The 21,373-nt window shown below is 44.5% G+C and overlaps 1 protein-coding gene across 1 annotated transcript in view; it reads right to left on the reverse strand.

Annotated features, from left to right (window-relative positions):
• LOC138516918 (probable carboxypeptidase X1) overlaps window positions 1–21,373 on the reverse strand; it is a 547,949-nt gene that overhangs the window by 399,504 nt on the left and 127,072 nt on the right. The window contains exon 2 of the mRNA XM_069632377.1: window positions 819–920. Within this exon, the coding sequence (XP_069488478.1) occupies window positions 819–920 (102 nt within the window). The remainder of the gene's footprint in view (window positions 1–818; window positions 921–21,373) is intronic.

Here is a 21,373-nt window from a genome sequence, read left to right on the forward strand (position 1 = left end):
CCTCTATGTTGCAATGCACCATGGGAGATATATAAAAATGTTTGGGGACATGAATCACCCCTTTCTCTAGCGAATATGTTAAAACATTTTAAAAATTACTGGATGGATTTCCACCTAACCAACAAAAGGCACATGTGTAACGCTTTGTGCCCAACTTGTCTCATATTGGTAGAAATCCGGCCAACAGTTTTTACGCTACGGGTATTCAACGGGAGCAATCACCTTTTTCTCTATGAGAAAATGAATGGGAGTAGGTGAAAAACAGTTTCTTATTTTCTTAATAACATTTGAACCATTTAATGCATTTTCACCAAAGTGTCCAGATTTTAGGGGCCCATACCTTCCAAATATGTCTGGTGAGTTGAGAGTTATTAGTAATATAGTTTCAGGAAAAGTCTATGCAAACAGGTTTTACCTGAACTTTAGGGTGGCGAATGCCACCCTAGACTGTGTCACCACTATCATGGACATCTTGCCAACTGGTGGCTGCCACCAAGTAATCCTCGATGCCACACTCACTGGAATTTGGCACTCACGACTGCGACCGCCCTTGGTTTGAGCCACAGTGCCCAGTTCTAATCACAGCTGACAGGTGGAGACGCATCCATGTTTGTTTGCTGCTGTGGTCTATATCTCCTTCCTGAGTCTTGGCAACACATAGGGGCGAATTGGTGGTTACAGTGTGATGGGATTGTTTTTGTATTTGATTTTTAGATAGGAGATCTTTTTTAAGATTACAAGACATGTCATGCCAGTTCTGTCATGAGAGTGGTTGAATTTCAGAACAGCAACATTTTTCTACGACATATTATACATACGCTCTGCTTTTCCCTGCCCGTCAGTGGCCGGCAACTCTTTCTGCTTCTTCACCTTCTTCACTGTCTTTATCACCTTCACCTTTTTCTTCACAATCTTCTTGGCTACAAAAGGAAATAAGAGTTGTGAGAAAGAGTTCATATCCATGTGAGCAGACGATTAAATGGGTGGGAAGGGTAATAGAAAGAAAGGTAGGACAACAGCGAGGAGGAAGAGGGAGTGCCAGAAGGTGTGTGAGGAAGAGACTGCCCTAGCCACTGAATATGCAAGTCTACTACATCCAACATTCCATTTTTAGCATTTTCTAAAGCCTTACCCAGTCATTGATAGGGCATGTAAAATAGCTAAACAGAACTTCAGTGACAAGGGTTGACAGAACCAAAGGTGGCCCTGGACACGTTCTTCAAAGGGGCTCCATATTACACCCAGTGGGCAAGTCCAACCACACTAAGAAGGATTGTTGGATCCTCTCACAAGACAATTTAGAAAACAATAGGAACACATAGTAAGTTGTGGAGCACACTTGTCTCTGTATAGGGATTACAATGTAGTTAAACATAAGAACACACTGGCATTTAACATTTGTGAAGAGCCAGGAATGACAAACTTGAGCCTTTATCAAACATGTTTACTTCCAGGGGATGTGGGAGATGAGGAGAGATGGAAGAAAGAGTGTTTTAATAAATAAATAAATAAGAGTGTTTTGGGGGCAGGGAAGAGGAGCAGACATCCTCAATATGCACACAACAGAGGACCATGGTGCAGAGGCCTACCGGGCCTGCAGGCCAGTCCACCACTGATCAGTGAACATTTTCTATGCAGTTTCACTCACTGCTTAGAGCATTCATGAATTGCTCACAGAAGAGAAATGCTTGTCACTGCCTGGGAGCTGTTGTCCAAACGTTCTGAATACTTGATAAGAGCTTGGAGAATGTCAAATGGGATGTTCCCATTGTCCTGGGAGAGAGAGAGAAAGAGAGATGAAGGGGTACGAGTGAGAAGGGAGAAAGAGAGAGGTGAGTCCTTCATGAAGAGAGAAAGGGAGTCAGAAGGAGTTGAAGAGGGCTAGAGGGAAGGGAGACGGTGATAAATAAAGAAGTAGGGAGGGTAAGGGATTGGCAAAGAAGAGGGGATAATTGCTGGGTTATTGAGGGAAAGTAAGGTATATGTGGGGAGGGGCGCTGAATGTAGGACCTTCGATCACTAACATGGCAGATACAATCCAACTCATGCCCAAGGGATTTACAGGAGCTCAGGTCTGTCTCAAAGGCTTCCTTTTTATAAAGACCAGCACATGTCAAAGGGGCACTGGGCCTCATTACGACCCGGGCAGTAAGGGATTACCGGTACCGGTACGGGCACCGGTACCGGTAATCCCTTACCGCCCTACTACGAGTTCCCTTTGTGGGTCCTCCCTTAATGCCTGATTTTACCAGGCGTTAAGGACAGGAATCGCAAAGGGACCTTAGAGCTAATAACGGTACAGCAATTGGCGGTACTGTTATTAGCGCCTTCCCCATTCCCATTGAGCCCTATGGGGGCTCAAATGGGAATGGGGAAGGGCCCTGGTGAATGGGGAATTACCGCCCCACCAGCCTTGGAATGGGGTGGTAATAGCTCCATTCACCAGGGCGGAGTCAGTGAGGTTTTGGAGGCAGCCATGTCGCTAATAGCGCCATGGTTACCTCCAACCTCGTAATGACCCCCACTGTCTGGCTTTCTGTATTTAGACATAGCAGGCTTGCATACGTGCATGATATAGCTACACACATGGTTGCTACTCTCCATCCATGTAACATGTGAACAGACATTCCTCAGAACAGAAATAATAATTAGTTCTACATATCAAAGACTGCTATACATGTCCAGCTTCCAGGCTTCTTAACAGCAGGCATGACCAGAATTCAGCTCAAAGGTTTGAAAGCGTGAGTAAGTCATGTTTGGGTGTGTACTTGTGACACGAGAATATCTTAGAAAGATGCAACCTTTGTAACACACATATGTAGGCAGCAGGCGCATTAATGTACTGGTCATGCCAACTGGAGAGTTCATGGCATTCCTTCGCTTCTAGAAAAGCCAAGTGAGCGGGCAAAGAGCCGGTTGTATGCCAAGAGTGCCCGATGCAGCCATTCATACCGTTGATGCCACTTAAGCGAACACCAGTTGGGTGAAAAATATGTCAATTTTACGGGCTCATGGCAGACCCGTATCCAGTACAGAAATCTACAACTGCAAGCTCTTATACCTACGAGCGACACCTACATTTCGTTCAAACTTCTGCTGCATAAAATGCTTCGACTTCATCATCCTGAAACTGTCATGCACTGGAACATATCTCTCTCACCGCTGAACCCATATGCATGCATTATTGTTGGCCGACCCCGAACCCTCACCCGAAATAATTTGACTCACAACATGTTGTCAAGTGTTTGCAATAAAAGGCCGTAGGATTTTATTGTGCAGATATGGTTATGGAGATAACAATAATCACATATCATCATAATATTCTACTTTTGGGCACCAGGTCCTGAGGTTACCCCCTCTGGCCCGTGCCGCCTTCTCATATCCCACGACTTGTTGTGGACACCGTACAGTGCCCTGTTCTTCTCCCTTATTTGTAGGGTGGGAGGGTTTTGTGGTAAAGAAGCAAAATGTGGAAGACGCTGAGTGAACAGCGAACCTCCTGCTAGTTTGGTTCCCCGTTCAGGTTCCACAAACAGATTGTGTTTTCTTAGAGCATTCTGCTCTTATTTATAAGACCCAGCGGAGCCCTGGGACTTTGATGTGTATAGAAGTGAGGGCTGTGCTCCAGCCTCCGGCCGGATAGCCGACTATTTTGTTGGCATCCATTTTCGAGGTGCCTGCTTCTTGTTGAGCATCACGGTCTGTGCTCTCTGGCGCTGGCGTTGATGACGTTATTTTTGTATTCCTATTATTGCCCAGCATTCCGCTGGTATTGGCGTCATCTGTTCCAAGCGTGCAGCGCTAGCTCCCGGAATCTTGTTCACAGAAAGCGAGATAAAGCATCAGCAATATTAATTTCTGCTCCAGTGATGTGCTTTGCTTTGACCACAATGTTTTCTTGTAGTGTGACCGCTGTAATGGCTCGTAGGACTTTCAGCACTAAAGGGCATCTAGTGTATCTTCTTTTTATGGAGCCTACTACGGTCATGTTGTCGCACCAGACCAAGAGTTCCGTGTTAGCTAGCTGCCTGCCCCAGATGTGTAAAGTTAGCCAAATGGGAAATATTTCTAGGAGGGTGATATTTTTCGTCCACCCTGCAGAGGCCATGTTATGGGCCAGTGTCCTGCCACCCATTCTGAGTCTAGTATGGCTCCAAACCCCCTGCTCCCGGCTGCATCGGTGAAAAGGACCCTTTTTGTCCATGTGTTCAATGGCGTACGCAAAAGTGAGGTCCCGTGAAATTCTGTAAGGAAATTCCCCCGAATTTCCAGATTTTGTTTCACCTCTGTGCCTAGTTGGATGTGCAGGTGGGGTTTGGTGTAAGATTTGATTTTTAGTTCCAGACTTCTGGAAAATACCCTCCCTTGACAGATAATTCTGGCTGCGAAGTTGAGGCTTCCTGCTAATGACTGGATTTCTTTTACTGTGCCCTTGTCTTTTGCTGTCAGGCTTTGTATTTTCTCCAGGAGTTCTGCTATTTTTGTTTTCGGGATTTTGCATAGACCCCTTGCGGAGTCTATGTTAATACCCAGCAAAATTATGTTGGTGGCTGGCTTGGTCGCCTTTTCCGTTGCCAGGGGATGCCACACTGTGAGGTCATACCTTCTAACTTCGCCAGGGCCCTGCTGCATTCTTCAGAATTTGCTGGCCCCATTACCATGAAATCATTGAGGTAGTTTTGGTCCTTGGTCTCTGTTTTTGGAAAGCCCATTGAAAAAAGGAGCTGAATTGCTTGAATAGTGCACAGGATACTGTGCTTCCTAAGGGGAGGCATCTGTCTACATATAATTTGTTTTAAAAAGTAAAGCCTAGCCATTTCTGGGAGTCTGGGTGAACTGGCAATAATCTGAAGGCAGATTCAATGTCCAGTTTGGCCATCAGGGGGTTCCTGCCACATTCTTTTATGAGTCTTACCGCCTCTTGGAAGTGTGTGTAGGATACCGCGGATTCCGTGTGCGGAATGCCATCATTTAGCGATTGGCCCTTAGGGTAGGATAGGTGATGAATTAGCCTCATTTTCCCGGGTTCTTATTTGGGGACCAGTCCTAGGGGCGATATTATGTACTCCTTGAGAGGCATGTGGTCCCAAGTTCCCGCAATCCTGCCCCGTAGTAATTCCTTCTTAATTTTGCTTTCCACCATTTGCGGGTTGGCCCTACCTGACTTCAGGTTATTTGGAACATTCTGAGATCCCGTACCCTTGAAAGGGATGATAAACCTCTTGGTGAAACCCTAGCGGATTGCTTCGCTGGTTTCTCTGTCTGGGTAATTCATGAGAGCCTCTATAAAATTGTTTGGATTGATGGGGGTGCTACCCGGAATTAAACATGGGGTTGGCGGGGTGCTTTTGGTGCGACTCCTTAGTATTTTTGGATGGCAGTCTGGTGCAGTTGCTTGCTGCATGATCACTCTTGAAGTTTGTGCAAGTGTGTTTGTATCAGCATTCTTTTCCCCATGTGCACAGGTTTTTGTTCCAAAGTTCCTACATGGGATGTTGGCTTTTGGAGAGTGGGTTTTGTTCTGCCTGTTGGCATTAGACTTAGCCGCCCCTGGCTGGTTCTTTCGAAAGGGCTGTTCCCCTTTTTTGTGGTTTTCATTGTCGGGCATCTGGGGCCCTGTGAGTTTTTGCTATTTTTGTGGGTTATTTGGGCGATCTCTTCCTCTGAAGGAGGCTCTGCGTTTAACATGTATAAGTCACTCTGGACCTTGTCCCATTCTATTGCTGGCCTCTCTGACATGCTTCTTCTGAATCTAATATCATATGCTAGCCAGGTGTTCCCATTTTGGGCGATTTTCACTTCTCTAATTTTATCCACGTATGCCCATAATTTACAGCCATCATTGGGGAATTTTGTCTTCATAAATAGTTGGCAGGATGGCAAAGGCTTGTAACCAGTTGTCCCAATTCTGTTCTACCTGGGCGTTTCTGCCTATGGCTTTCTCCTTTATCTTTTTGGGATCCATAAAAGCATCTTTCCCTTTGCGTTGGGCTTCTATAAGTGAAAAGATTTCAATGAACTCCTTCGCCCATATGGCTTCTTTGATTGTAATGTCAATATTCCATGCTAAACACTGCTTTTAAAGCACCTATTGTGTCAGGAGCTGCCTTTGTTGGCATAGACAAAACTGTGGTGGCTACTGCTGGTGTTGTTGGCACCTGCGTTGTTGATGATGCTGGGACTAATGTTGCTGTAGCTGTTGCTGGTGGGGGGGTGGTCCCCGTGGTGTCCAGTACTAGTGGTACGGTGGAGTTTGCGGGCCTGGCCTCGGCTGTGGATAGTGTTTGTTTGCCCTTAATTTCTAGCAATAATTGCTGTATTTCACTCATATTTTTGCATAATTTAGACAGTTTCTTGTTACCTTTTCCCATGCCTTCTGTAGACTTCCTTTTCTTTGATGGTGTCGTCTCGTCCGCTTGACTGGTTGGTATGGGGACCCTTCTTTTGGTAAGCCATACATATTTTCTCTGACTCAGGCCCAGCCATAATGCTCAGCTGCCTCCATGGCCACAAGTAAGTGAGATGATTTGGGCTTCTGTGAAGGTGTTGGAGGTACCGTGCTTTTCACTTGGGACCCATGTTTTCTTGGCCTGAAAAGCTGAAAATGACACGGCCGCCCGTGCCCGGGCACTTTGTTTGTTTACCTCCACGCTTGCTCGTGCGGGCCTGGGCTCCTGCTTCTGCACGCGTACTCCCCAGGGATTCTTCTGTTTAAATAAGGTTTTTCGCTGCTCGCCTGTAGTTAAAGTTCTGAACAGTGCAATGTACAAAGAGGGGAGAAAAGACGCTGCGTATGCAGTGCACTTTTGAAGACTGCTAAAGAAGCAAAGTGTGGAAGAAGCTGAGTGAACAGCGAACCTCCTGTTAGTTTGGTTCCCTTTTCAGGGTCCACAAACAGATTGTGTTTTCTTAGAGCATTCTGCTCTTATTTATAAGACCCAGGGGAGCCCTGGGTCTTTCATGTGTATAGTAGTGGGAGCTGTGCGCCAGCCCTTGGCCGGATAGCTGACTTGTCTGGCCCCCTGAGGCGGGGACAGGTCTTTGAACCTGGGCCCTGCCGGACCATTGGTTTTCCTTAGGTGCTTAGCACCTTGTTGCTTGGAGGAAGGGTGAGGTGATTGTTCACTCCTCACCCTTCCTCTGCTTTGTGTGACAGAGACTGCGTGTCTCTGTAGCTTGTGGAGGAGAGGAGCAGGCGTGGGGGTGGGGGCTGCCCCTCTCCTGGCCTGCTGAATGGTAACATCAGTTACCCTGCCTCGCCTTGGGCGGCCCTGCGGCATTGCCCAAAACTATTCCTAGATTAATGAACTTCTTATTCTAAATCCACTCCAAATATGGCCTGGTTCTGGGCTCAGACAAATAATTGGTTTCCTTAGCCAGCCATCACTTCTTTCAGATTTCTGACTACTTTAATCAATTGTAAATATGCAGTAGGGGGTAAGCCCCCCCCCCCCACTTAGAGTGCACCAGTTGGTAGCAACGGGGGTATGTGTGACTGGTTTTCTCATAATGGTCAGAGCATACCCTCAGCAGTCAGTCAGAGACATTCCCCTGACTGCCTCTTGTGTATACAGCTAGAATATTGGGCAGGAGTAGCAGACAGTCAGAGAAATTTCACTGACTGCCTCTTGGGTGTGCAGCTAGTATATTGGGCAGGAGTAGCAGACAGTCAGAGACATTTCCCTGACTGCCTCTTGGGTATACAGCTAGTATATTGGGCAGGAGTAGCAGACAGTCAGAGACATTTCCCTGACTGCCTCTTGGGTGTGCAGCTAGTATATTGGGCAGGAGTATCAGACAGTCAGAGACATTTCCCTGACTGCCTCTTGGGTATGCAGCTAGTATATTGGGCAGGAGAAACAGACAGTCAGTGACATTTCCCTGACTGCCTCTTGGGTATGCAGCTAGTATATTGGGCAGGAGTAGCAGACAGTCAGAGACATTCCCCTGACTGCCTCTTGGGTATGCAGCTAGTATATTGGGCAGGAGTAGCAGACAGTCAGAGACATTTCACTGACTGCCTCTTGGGTATACAGTTAGTATATTGGGCAGGAGTAAGATCGTGCAGCCTCTGCTTCGTGATTATGAAAGGTAAAATTGTCCCTTCAAGTAGGTTAACTGCTTATTTGTCAACATGACTTCTTGACCCATAGATGTCTTGAGCCAATGCGAGTGCCTTACTTACCTATTGGTTTGCTATGAAACAGTTGTGTGCATTACAGACTCTGAGACAGACAGAAAGATTGTATTCTTATAAGTCAACCCTTGTCTTTTTGACATATACCCATTCCTGTGTTTTTCCATTCTCTACCATCCACAATAAACCTGCTTCACTGAGAGGAGCAACTTGGTGCGGACGGATGACATGTAAGCAAAAGAAAAGGACTGAACCTGCCCGAACATTCCGAGGAATAGGATTCCTGGAAGTCTAAAACGTGCCCCGGGTCCTTTCAGAAACCTGCTTAGTCTGCAGATTCTGATAATAAAGGTCCCTGAGCGTACCCACTGAGAAGAATGTAAAACTGAGAACCACACCGTGAGGCAGACACAGCACACCAGTCTGTTTTCCCATCCTAGGAGGTCGTGGGATGCCATGCATTGATGAGCTGCTGGGGGTGAGAAACCAAGAAAGCGATGACGTTGGAACCAGCAAGTGTGCCAAATACTACAAACACACCTTTGGGAGAAGCTTCTTGTTACAAATGAAAGGGTCAATTAAGAGAAACAAGGCAAGACGCCCGATCAAAAAGCCTACAGCGACCCGAGTTAATCACAAGGGCTAAGAGAAACACACAATTATAGGACTTTAAAAGCGGCTGGCAGAGCCCAGCTAGAGGTGCCAGTGGCACAGAGCTGAGGGGCAAGTTCTTTGCCACTCCCTGTAGAAATAAGTAGACTATCACGTGGTACAAAGAAGTCACTTTACTGGAAAAAGCCCATGGCACTCAGACCTTGAGGCAAGGGTGTGAAGCATACCAGAAGTCTACGAACTGAAAGGTGACGAGAACCCAGAGGTCTATGAGAGACCTGAAAATTGGATTCTGTGAAAGTAGACAGTTATGAGAGAGCTAAAATGAAATACTGAGCAATTAGAGATTGATCAGAGACCTCAGCCAGTGAAAGCAGAGAAACCTATGATCTATGAGAGCCCAGATCAAGTGAAAGCTGTGAAACATGAGGTCTATGAAAGACCTGATAAGTACATGCTGAGAAATCCTGTTAGTTTGGTTCCCTTTTCAGGGTCCACAAACAGATTGTGTTTTCTTAGAGCATTCTGCTCTTATTTATAAGACCCAGGGGAGCCCTGGGTCTTTCATGTGTATAGTAGTGGGAGCTGTGCGCCAGCCCTTGGCTGGATAGCTGACTTGTCTGGCCCCCTGAGGCGGGGACAGGTCTTTGAACCTGGGCCCTGCCGGACCATTGGTTTTCCTTAGGTGCTTAGCACCTTGTTGCTTGGAGGAAGGGTGAGGTGATTGTTCACTCCTCACCCTTCCTCTGCTTTGTGTGACAGAGACTGCGTGTCTCTGTAGCTTGTGGAGGAGAGGAGCAGGCGTGGGGGTGGGGGCTGCCCCTCTCCTGGCCTGCTGAATGGTAACATCAGTTACCCTGCCTCGCCTTGGGCGGCCCTGCGGCATTGCCCAAAACTATTCCTAGATTAATGAACTTCTAATTCTAAATCCACTCCAAATATGGCCTGGTTCTGGGCTCAGACAAATAATTGGTTTCCTTAGCCAGCCATCACTTCTTTCAGATTTCTGACTACTTTAATCAATTGTAAATATGCAGTAGGGGGTAAGCCCCCCCCCCACTTAGAGTGCACCAGTTGGTAGCAACGGGGGTATGTGTGACTGGTTTTCTCATAATGGTCAGAGCATACCCTCAGCAGTCAGTCAGAGACATTCCCCTGACTGCCTCTTGTGTATACAGCTAGAATATTGGGCAGGAGTAGCAGACAGTCAGAGAAATTTCACTGACTGCCTCTTGGGTGTGCAGCTAGTATATTGGGCAGGAGTAGCAGACAGTCAGAGACATTTCCCTGACTGCCTCTTGGGTATGCAGCTAGTATATTGGGCAGGAGAAACAGACAGTCAGTGACATTTCCCTGACTGCCTCTTGGGTATGCAGCTAGTATATTGGGCAGGAGTAGCAGACAGTCAGAGACATTCCCCTGACTGCCTCTTGGGTATGCAGCTAGTATATTGGGCAGGAGTAGCAGACAGTCAGAGACATTTCACTGACTGCCTCTTGGGTATACAGTTAGTATATTGGGCAGGAGTAAGATCGTGCAGCCTCTGCTTCGTGATTATGAAAGGTAAAATTGTCCCTTCAAGTAGGTTAACTGCTTATTTGTCAACATGACTTCTTGACCCATAGATGTCTTGAGCCAATGCGAGTGCCTTACTTACCTATTGGTTTGCTATGAAACAGTTGTGTGCATTACAGACTCTGAGACAGACAGAAAGATTGTATTCTTATAAGTCAACCCTTGTCTTTTTGACATATACCCATTCCTGTGTTTTTCCATTCTCTACCATCCACAATAAACCTGCTTCACTGAGAGGAGCAACTTGGTGCGGACGGATGACATGTAAGCAAAAGAAAAGGACTGAACCTGCCCGAACATTCCGAGGAATAGGATTCCTGGAAGTCTAAAACGTGCCCCGGGTCCTTTCAGAAACCTGCTTAGTCTGCAGATTCTGATAATAAAGGTCCCTGAGCGTACCCACTGAGAAGAATGTAAAACTGAGAACCACACCGTGAGGCAGACACAGCACACCAGTCTGTTTTCCCATCCTAGGAGGTCGTGGGATGCCATGCATTGATGAGCTGCTGGGGGTGAGAAACCAAGAAAGCGATGACGTTGGAACCAGCAAGTGTGCCAAATACTACAAACACACCTTTGGGAGAAGCTTCTTGTTACAAATGAAAGGGTCAATTAAGAGAAACAAGGCGTTCATTGTGAAAGGAACATTATTCTTACTTACCTGGACATTTGAAGCGGCAAAAGCGGCAAAGTGACCCACAGCACTGCGAGTCTATTACGACTCTTGCTGGTCTTCGCTTCGTTCCCTGGAGGGGGCGGAGCCGGCTGGAGACCACGTGATCCATCACGTGACTGCACTCTCACTCATAACGCAGCTGCATTCACCCTCGCGGCGTTGAGCCCGGCAGGGGTAGAGGGCGTTGGCTGTTGTGCGGCTGTTGGGTGCTGGGGTGCACCACTTAAACTCGGGGAGACTGCGGAGATCTCTATCTCTTTGATCCCCGCTGGTACGTTTAATAGTGCTTCTACAGGTAAATATACCAACAGTGAAGGAATCGAAGCTCAAACAACAGCCACAAGAGATACCCTACGGTTTGAATTCAATAAGGCAACTACAAAGTGAGGCGGAGAAATAATGGCCTCGATAGCTCCAATATCGATTGACAACAGCAATATCTCAATAGGAGGGGCAATAGCCCGCCCAATAACAAGAGCTAATTCAAGACTTCCTCATCAACAAAGAGAGAGGCCGGGACATAGTCACGAAACTCACAAAGAAAGAGGTAAGATTGCTGCCTTTTCTAGACTTTCAAATATTGATTTGCCCAAAAACTTAGAAACCACAGAAATGGGAGGGAGTGAACAGAGGAGGCACGCAATTAAACGAGATTTGAATATCTTCTCACTCAAATTGACATCCGCATCCGCACTTACAAATACATTCATTCAAAATTATGATGAAGGAAAGGTAGTTCGTGAGAATGCAGATAGAGAAAAGTCAACTACAGAGCGTGTAGATAAAACACAGTTTTCATCCATGGGCAAAAACGCAGTAGCACAACAGAGTATAAACGAAAAGGAACAACACTGCGAAGACCCAGACCCAATAACACCAATGACAGTTGAACTGCTAAACGTGACAGACGCCGAACTAATAGATCTTGGTATATTGGTGGAAGCTCAGCAGAACGTAGCAGACTCAAGAACGGAAGACGATGAAATGAAAGTAAACCTGCCCATGGAAGAAAGGAACGAGGGTAGCCAAACAACAACAAGTAGTGAACATGAGGGAGTAGATCCCGCAGAAACTCAGCTAGAGCTATATCCAAAAAATAATATACAATTGACTATCGGAGATATAGATTGCACCAGCGCAAACAACACTGAAATAGTCACACAATTACATAATAAAGACTTGGACGAATCAGTGTATTCAGACGCATCCGAAATACTATCGACAAGTGAAAAAGGAGAGAATCATAAGACCGGCTGCAGCATAATCTCACACGATGTCTCGATTGTCGCCGAAGAACAAACAAACAACATAAAGGCTCAAACGGAAGCTGGACCAAATGAGAACGATTACAAAAAACTGGATTCATTAATCAAGCAAAGCTTGCTGAACAGTGGACCTATGCAGAAAGAAGGGTTTGACCCACACAGACTGACAAATCAGTTTCTTCAGTCAGCAAAGAAAAAACTACATTCCCCCCTAATTGGGAAAAGACCCACTCTTAAAAATGGCGGTCAGGAAAACTCCATCGCGGAAGAGATTGGAGAACATGAATGGAGAGAACATTTTATTAAAACAATGGAAGGAAACACAACGAAGAGAACAACATCAGGTATTAGATTAAAACATTGCCAGGAAAGCAGTCCCTCCCCTGGGAGAGGCGCCCCGAAAGACCTAGGAACAAGAACAAAAACAACGATTGGCGCCTACGGACTGCGAACTGAGAAGACCCCGTGCAGGGCTTTAAGAACTCAGCACTTTCTTAATTTTGAAGATGCTGATATATCGACTTATACACCAACTGACAAAAGATCACTGCATTCAACATTCGAAAAAAGGCGCCATTTCCCTGATGTCCAATCTCAACAAGGGGATAAGACTGGCGAAAACTCCACAATGAGATGCATCGCAACACAAACAGACGAACGTTCACCACAAAGAAAGACTCAAGATATCACTAACTCAAAGAGTTATGGAAAGAAAACAACAGGAAATACAAAAGAGAGTACAAATATCAATGACCCACAAATAGGAACACAATTGCAGAATAACATAATGGCCGCTTTAACAATCTCTTTAGCTCCATTTACGAAACTGTACGAGTCCATCAGTGAAAACGTAAAGGACAACAACGCTCTTGTAGCCTTAATGCTCACTAAGCTAACCGCCCAGGAAATAACAGCGCTGAAACTGGAAGCGAGGTTAAATCAAGAAGCAGAAACCTCAGCAGCATGGCAAAGGAGACTGTTCGATCTGGCAAGTGGAGATAGGCATGAAAAAGATATCTTGACAAATGCCTTACTAGACTCATTGAAATGGATGCGGAAATCCATCGAGTCTGCAGAGAGGAATACAAAACCACTAAACCCGGTAGCTACTTCAAAACAAACGGTCACGACAGAAAATAGACCCAACATAAGTACTCTCGAGAGTAATGATATAGAAAACCAAGAAGACTGCCCAGCTCTAACTCACAGTGCAAAATCGAATAAAGTTACGTCATTAAAAACAAGAGTGATTGAATTGGTCGAGGCAAGAATTCGATCAAGCAGCACCAGTGAAAACACGAAGTGTAAGGAAATAATTGCTGACGATCTCGTTGAAGATTTGAGTAATGACAACATGACTAAACGAGACGTTGATCCCTTAGTCGAAACAAGAGACATCGATTCTAGAAAGAAAAACAAATTTAACAAACGCGAGCATTTTCCCATGTTTGGGCCAAAACAAGGGCAGGTGAACCAATGCAAAATCATGGTCGAAGCCATAAATACATCAAAAAACATACTTGAAATAACTAAAACAGGAGAGGCTAAAGACAAGAGAACCCGGAAAAGCTTAAAAAAAGGAGAGGGATCCACAAAAGTAACACGACCAATATTCAGGAACATCAAACAAACAAGTGAAAACGAAGACGTGACCTTAAATAATGAATTACAACAAACATCTCGACCACCTCCCAAACAAAGAGAAAGGCACGTAGTGTTGATCACCGAGGATGAAGAAAGCATCCTAGAGTCGCAAGATATTTCAAGAGATCTGATCGAGGATGTCTCTTTCTATATTGAAGAGGTGGATGCAAAAAACAGGCAAAATATATCGGAAGTGGTCGAGTCTTCACGTGAAGTGCTAAATGAAGTAAGTCCACTACGCGGGGGCGATAAAAAAAAGAACGATGAAAGTTCAAATCTGGACTCGGACGAAGACGACTACCATGACCGCACAGGATTTCTAACACTAGATGAAAAAAGAAATAGATTGAACAGGGGAAAAACATCGATTGAAAAAGCAAAGATCAAGAGCGATCTCTCGAGAGAAACGCATAACTTATGGAACCCTAAGCACCCAAGACACAAACAGTCCAACGAGCAGAATTGCAATCATACAAAAAAACAGCAAAATGAAAGAGTCCAGTCTCCTAAAAAGGTGCTGGTTGAAAATTTGCTTGAAGAAAACGAAGGAAAAAATCTAAATCGGAAAAACGTGATTGCCCTGCTTCACTGTGTGGACAAATTGAGAAAGGTAAGAAACGAAGATATAGCGGTGGTCGAATACATTGATGAAGAACGTGTGGACAAAGTTGTTTTACACCTGAAATCAAGAACTCTCAAAGAATTAATCTTAAAAGACGGAAAAGAGTTGTTGAAACGAGGTTATGAGATTCGAGAAGTCTTAAATAACACAGAACAAACTGACAACAACGCAAAAGAGCAAATACATCGTGATCAGAACAGAGCCTCAAAAACTCCAGTACCTCAAAAGGGAACAGATAGAATGTCAAAAGAAAACTTTAAAATAACAGTTACAAACATGAAGGGAGAACCCGAGGAACCGGGGAAAAATGACGGCAGAATAAGAGAAAAAGCAAACAAAGACAGAAAAGACAGTTTGAAAAGAAATGTAGAGCTCCAAGAAGACTGGATTTGGTTAGCAGGTTCCCTATCCTCAGAGGGAAACGAACGATAGCCAAGACAGTTGGAAGCAAAAAACGAGGAATCACTGTTATCTTGGAATACGAGGGGATTCAAGCACCTGATGACGAAGGAGAACCCACATCTGAACAATGCCACACTAATATGTTTACAGGAGACATGGATACGCGAAATGCCGGCATGCAGAAATTTCAAGATCGCCATGAACCCCGCAAAAAAAGAACGAAACGGGAGACCCTATGCCGGCCTAATCACATTAATAAGAAAAGGAAGTGGCTGGCGGATCAAGGAGAAAGGTAATGTAGACCACCTTATACAATGGACTCTGCTAGAAACCGACAATGACTCCAAGGATGTGGAAACGGCCTCCTTATTAGTGATAAACGTCTATTGGAATCCAATAGGAATATCAACCTCCCAGTTCCTTCAAGCAATCACAGACATAATAATCAAAAGAAGGGAGCAGAATTCAACTTGTCAAATAATCTTATGTGGTGAGCTAAACATAAAATGTCTGACAAAAAACGGACTTCCGCGATTAGAAGAATTGCAGATGGGCAACTCCAACGTGGCCAGATGGGCACAGACGGCAAAAGGCCTTAACCTGCATATGTTAAATGGTCAAACGCGTGGCGATATTCCAGGTAAACATACGTGGTCGAATGGACATGCATCTACAACAATAGATTATATTTGGGTCTCGCTGCCCCTGATGTTGGAAATAGAAAATTTTGAAATCCTACACCAAAATGACAGCGACCATAACATCCTTAAAACATCATGGAGGAGAGAGAAATATATAAAATCTCATGGGAGCAGCACAAGTCTAGACTTAAATCCATCGGCAAATCGAATAAAGCTAACAACGAAAAATATTCTAATGCTGAAAGAGGTCTTCGTAGAAGCTGAAAACAATTTGACAGAACATCTCAACTACGAAATACTACTAGAAGCCTTTAAAATAAAAAGGTCAGGACTCAAATCCGATGCATTAACACATAAGCATAATTACAGTAGAGAATTAGTGGAAAGGAGGAAACAACTAAGAAAGGAAATAAGAGCTAGCATAAAAAGCAAAAAAGATTCAAAAATAGACAAGCAAAGGAACATCAAAGTACACCAAAAGCAATACAAAAATTGGCTTACAGACTTTAGAACAAGACGACTCCAAGAACAAGGGGAATTAATGGTAAACACCCTACAAAAGTCTAACACCAGAGAAACATGGGACCTAATAAATAATTGTACCCTGAATCACAGAAGTAGACTTATATGTGGGGTTGCTGAGAAAGATTGGATTAAACATTATACAGAAGTCTTCTCTGCTGATTCTGACGACGTAGATTTACCCGACGAGATATCAACACTTCCTTGGAGGAACATGATGGATGAGGGGGAAATTGAAATTGCAATTCGGAAATTAAAAGATTCCTCCGCTGCAGGCCCTGACGGGCTGACGAATATCCATCTGAAGAAAGATCCAAAATCATGGGCAGTGATAATAAACATCTTATTCACTAGCATTGTACAACAAAGAAAGATTCCAGAAACTTGGCCAAAAAGTATAACAGTGCCTATATATAAAAAGGGTCAACGTGATTTGCCTTCAAACTACCGACCTATCTCGCTATTAGCAACAACAGGAAAACTGTTTGCAGCAGATTTACAGAAAAGTCTGACAAAATGGGCAGAGACGAATAACATTATTGACCCGCGCCAAACAGGGTTCACAAAGCGTACAGGAACGGATTTAAACCTGTTTATCATATCCATGCTAAAAACCAACGCAATAGAATTTAAAAAAGAACTACACTTGGCTTTTATTGATCTAAGTCAAGCATTTGACTCTGTAAACAGAAGAAAGCTATGGGAAAAGCTAAAATCCTGGTCTTGTCCTGCGGACTTACTGAACCCAATAAGGGCGTTACATCAAAGCACGACTACCCAAATCAGAGTAAACGACCGAGGGGATCTGACGGCCAACATCAGTATCAACAAGGGAGTGAAGCAAGGTTGTCCGCTTGCAGCAACACTGTTCAAATTGTTCATAGCCGATATTCCAGAAATTACTTCAGGCACAAGACACTTCAGTCCAAAAATTAACAACCAGGAAGTGGCGATAATATGCTATGCAGACGACATAGTATTATTAGATGAAACAAGAATAGGGCTGCAACGACTCATAAACAACCTACAAACCTACATGCAAAAAAATGATTTGACAATCAATGTGGGAAAATCAAAGATCCTGACTATAAACGGCAAGAACAACGCCATAAGAAAAAAATTTAAATGGCATATAGCAGGAGAACCTCTTGAACAAATACAGATGATAAAATACTTAGGAATCGGACTCAACTCCTCGACAGTGGAAAAGAGTTGGGTAGATACTCTGCAAGTAAAAGTCAGAAATCTAAGCGCACAAGGAAGGGTTTTGGATGGCAAATATGGAAAATTTTCACTGGTACCAGTAAGATTGTTCTATGTTCAAAAAGTTCTGCCCTCCTTAGCATACGGAAGTGAAGCCGGTCTGAATCTATCACATAAATTATGGTCGAAACTGGAAAGTGGGTTTTGGAAACCAGTATTGAAGCTTCCAAGGTGTACTCCGATAGTGGCTATTAGAGCGGAACTGGGCCTCGAGTCACTCGAAGCTACAATGAAATGGAAATCATTATGCTTATTGAGGAAAATATGTGAAACCAGTCCGGCCGATAGCTATAAACTATTGGCAACGAAAGGAGTAGACAAAAGCTCAATCTACCTTAACCATTGGAAAAGAGAATGGTCTCAAATACTAACAAAATTGGACTCATCGAAAGAAGAACTGATTACCAATCCCAGCAAAGTAAAAGAAAAGCTCATGAGACAGGACTGGATTGCAACAAGAGAGGCCAAAATGAAGCTATCGAATGTAAACTCCATGGCAGTTGAACATAGAAAAAGAAATATGCTTCCAGAGTACCTAGTAAAATTTCCATCAAAAATACATAGAGCAACACTACTAAAAATCCGGTTGGGAGTCTACCCAACAAACGAATATAAAAACAGAACTGGAGGAAGAGGCATTAATGAGGGGCGCTGCAGGTTCTGCCAAATAGAGTCGCAACAAGAGACTCCGATACATCTCTTGATGAACTGCACCGCCGTTTCAATGGTCAGAAAGCGTTTGTTATCAAAGTATATGTCAACAACAACCCAATGCAACGACGAGGAACGATGGGACTATTTTATCCAAGGACACAATCCACGATTCTCATGTGCGGGTATAAACTTTCTGGACAAAATCCTCAAAGATAAAGATAATGAACTAGCAGAGGAAAGCCGTAATACATCCGGTTTCATTAAATGAGGAAAAAAAAAAAAAGGAAAAAAAAAAAATAAATAAAAATAAAAAATAAAAACGTAGGAGAGGATGGAGGCAAAAAAAAACAATCACGGTGAAAAGAAACGAAAGGAGACGGATTGAAGTGATTTGGAAAGTGTGATAAAAGTTTAAAATGAAACTAAAAATACTACACTTTAAATAATAAAAAAAAAAAAAAAAAAAGAAACAAGGCAAGACGCCCGATCAAAAAGCCTACAGCGACCCGAGTTAATCACAAGGGCTAAGAGAAACACACAATTATAGGACTTTAAAAGCGGCTGGCAGAGCCCAGCTAGAGGTGCCAGTGGCACAGAGCTGAGGGGCAAGTTCTTTGCCACTCCCTGTAGAAATAAGTAGACTATCACGTGGTACAAAGAAGTCACTTTACTGGAAAAAGCCCATGGCACTCAGACCTTGAGGCAAGGGTGTGAAGCATACCAGAAGTCTACGAACTGAAAGGTGACGAGAACCCAGAGGTCTATGAGAGACCTGAAAATCGGATTCTGTGAAAGTAGACAGTTATGAGAGAGCTAAAATGAAATACTGAGCAATTAGAGATTGATCAGAGACCTCAGCCAGTGAAAGCAGAGAAACCTATGATCTATGAGAGCCCAGATCAAGTGAAAGCTGTGAAACATGAGGTCTATGAAAGACCTGATAAGTACATGCTGAGAAATCCGATATATATATATCAGAATTCTAAGTCAATGAATGCAGAGAGACCCAAGGTCTATGAGAAACGTCAGCCAATGAATGCAGAGAGACCCATGGTCTATGAGAAACATAAGCAATTGAATGCAGTGAGACCCAAGGTCTATGAGAAACATAAGCCAATGAACGGAGAGAAACCCAAGGTCTATGAGCAACATAAGCCAATGAACGGAGAGAAACCCAAGGTCTATGAGCAACATAAGCAATTGAATGCTGAGAAAGCAGTGGTCTGTGAGAGACCTGAACAGGTTATTGTTAGAAATCCAGGGTCTAGGAAAGATCTTTGTTGTAAATACTGACAACCCCAAGGTCTGGGGTAGACCTGTCCTGAATCCTAAGAAACAAAAGGCATGGAAGATATAGATCTGGAAGCTTGAGGTATGAGAGGTTGGGGAGAACACCAACAGCACAGCGAGGCGTGCTGACTAAACTCCCAGTAAAAGCTGGTAGACAAAGAGTCAGAGGAAAAGCCTAATAAAGAGGTTTTAGAATCGGAGACCCAAGAGGGGTCGAGAGGGGTCTCTTGAAAGCAGGAAGTTCAAAGAAGAGTCCATACTGTAATTACACCCTAGAAGAACCTTGTCAGGAGAGATTCCTTTCTGTTGTGTTAGGGACTAGGGCTGGAACATTCAGATTATGTTTTGTGAAATATTCTGGGTCATGAAGCTGACAAGCAATGTTAGCACATATTCTGTTAGTAAAGGTCCCCAGACCTACCTACTGCGATGAGCAAGGAACACATGCAACAACGATCTGCATGGTTGGGCAGAGATGCTGCAGGAAGACGCTTCCTAAGCCGAGGTAGTGGTGGGGTGGTGCAGAGGGACAAGCTTCTAGAGGTGAGAATCCAAGATGGCACCGACATCGCACAGATCCTATAAAGCTAGTGGCCCTCCAGGTAAGACGCATACTGCAATTCATTAATGAATGTAGGCTCCTTGATACAAACGTCTGTGTCATTTAAGCAAAACCAGGTGAAAAGCCCAATCCAATTACCCATAGTGACCCCAGCCAATCAGAATGGCTGACGCAAACATATAAACACTTGAGGCAATATACAAGAGGTTGGTTGAGCCCAGCAAAAGTGGCAGAAAACTGTGAGCAGAGGGGAGTGTTCTTTGCCACTCCTTGCAAAAGCAGATAGACTAACACTTGGTCAATTTGCTGGAGAAGCTACCTGATACTTGTACCCTGATATAAGGGTGTGAATCCTAGCAGAGGTCTGTGAGAAACCTGCACAGTGAAGTGCCGAGAAACCAGAGGTCTGCGAGAGGCTTGACGAGTGAAGTGCCAAGGAACCCGAGGTTTGTGAATGATCTCAACAGTGAAGTGCTGAGCAGTGGGAGGTCTATGATAGGTTTGCAAAGCGAAGTGCCAAGGAACCCAAGGTTTGTGAGTGATCTGAACAGTGAAGTGCTGAGTAGCGAGAGGTCCATGAGAGACCTGAACAGTGAAGTGCTGATCAGTAAGAGGTCTATGAGAGGCTTGGAGGGTGAAGTGCCAAGGAACCTGAGGTCTGTGAGTGAACCGAACAGTGAAGTGCTGAGCAACCAGATGTCTGCAAGAGGTTTGAAGAGTGAAGTGTCAAGGAACCCGAGGTTTGTGAGTGATCTCAACAATGAATTGCTGAGCAGCAAGAAGTCTATGAGAGGCTTGAAGAGTGAAGTGTCAAGGAACCTGAGGTCTGTGAGTGATCTGAACAGTGAAGTGCTGAGCAACCAGATGTCTACGAGAGGTTTGAAGAGTGAAGTGTCAAGGAACCCGAGGTCTGTGAGTGATCTCAATAGTGAAGTGCTGAGCAACTGGAGGTCTATGAAATGCGTTAAGGGTGAAGTGCCAAGGAACCCGAGGTTTGTGAGTGATCTGAACAGTGAAGTGCTGAGAAGTGGGAGGTCTATCAGAGACTTGAAGGGTGAGCTTCCAAGGAACCTGAGGTTTGTGAGTGATCTGAACAGTGAAGTGCCGAGCAACCAGATGTCTACGAGAGGCTTGAATGGTGAAGTGCCAAGGAACATGAGCTTTGTGAGTGATCTGAACAGTGAAGTGCTGAGCAACCAGAGGTTTATGATAGGCTTGAAGGTTTAAATTGCCAAGGAACCTGAGGTTTCTGAGTGATCTGAACAGTGAAGTGCTGAGCAACAAGAGGTCTATGAGAGTCTTCAAGGGTAAAGTGTCAAGGAACCCGAGATTTGTGAGTGATCTGAACAGTGAAGTGCTGAGCAACCAGAGGTCTATGAGAGGCTTGAAGAGTGAAGTGCTAAGGAACCCGAGGTTTGTGAGTGATGTGAACAGTGAAGTGCTGAGCAGTGGGATGTCTATGAGAGACTTGAAGGGTGAAGTGCCATGGAACATGAGCTTTGTGAGTG

This window comes from Ambystoma mexicanum, chromosome 6q (genome assembly GCF_040938575.1).
Source record: "Ambystoma mexicanum isolate Mex_15411 chromosome 6q, UKY_AmexF1_1, whole genome shotgun sequence".
Classification (NCBI taxonomy): domain Eukaryota; kingdom Metazoa; phylum Chordata; class Amphibia; order Caudata; family Ambystomatidae; genus Ambystoma; species Ambystoma mexicanum.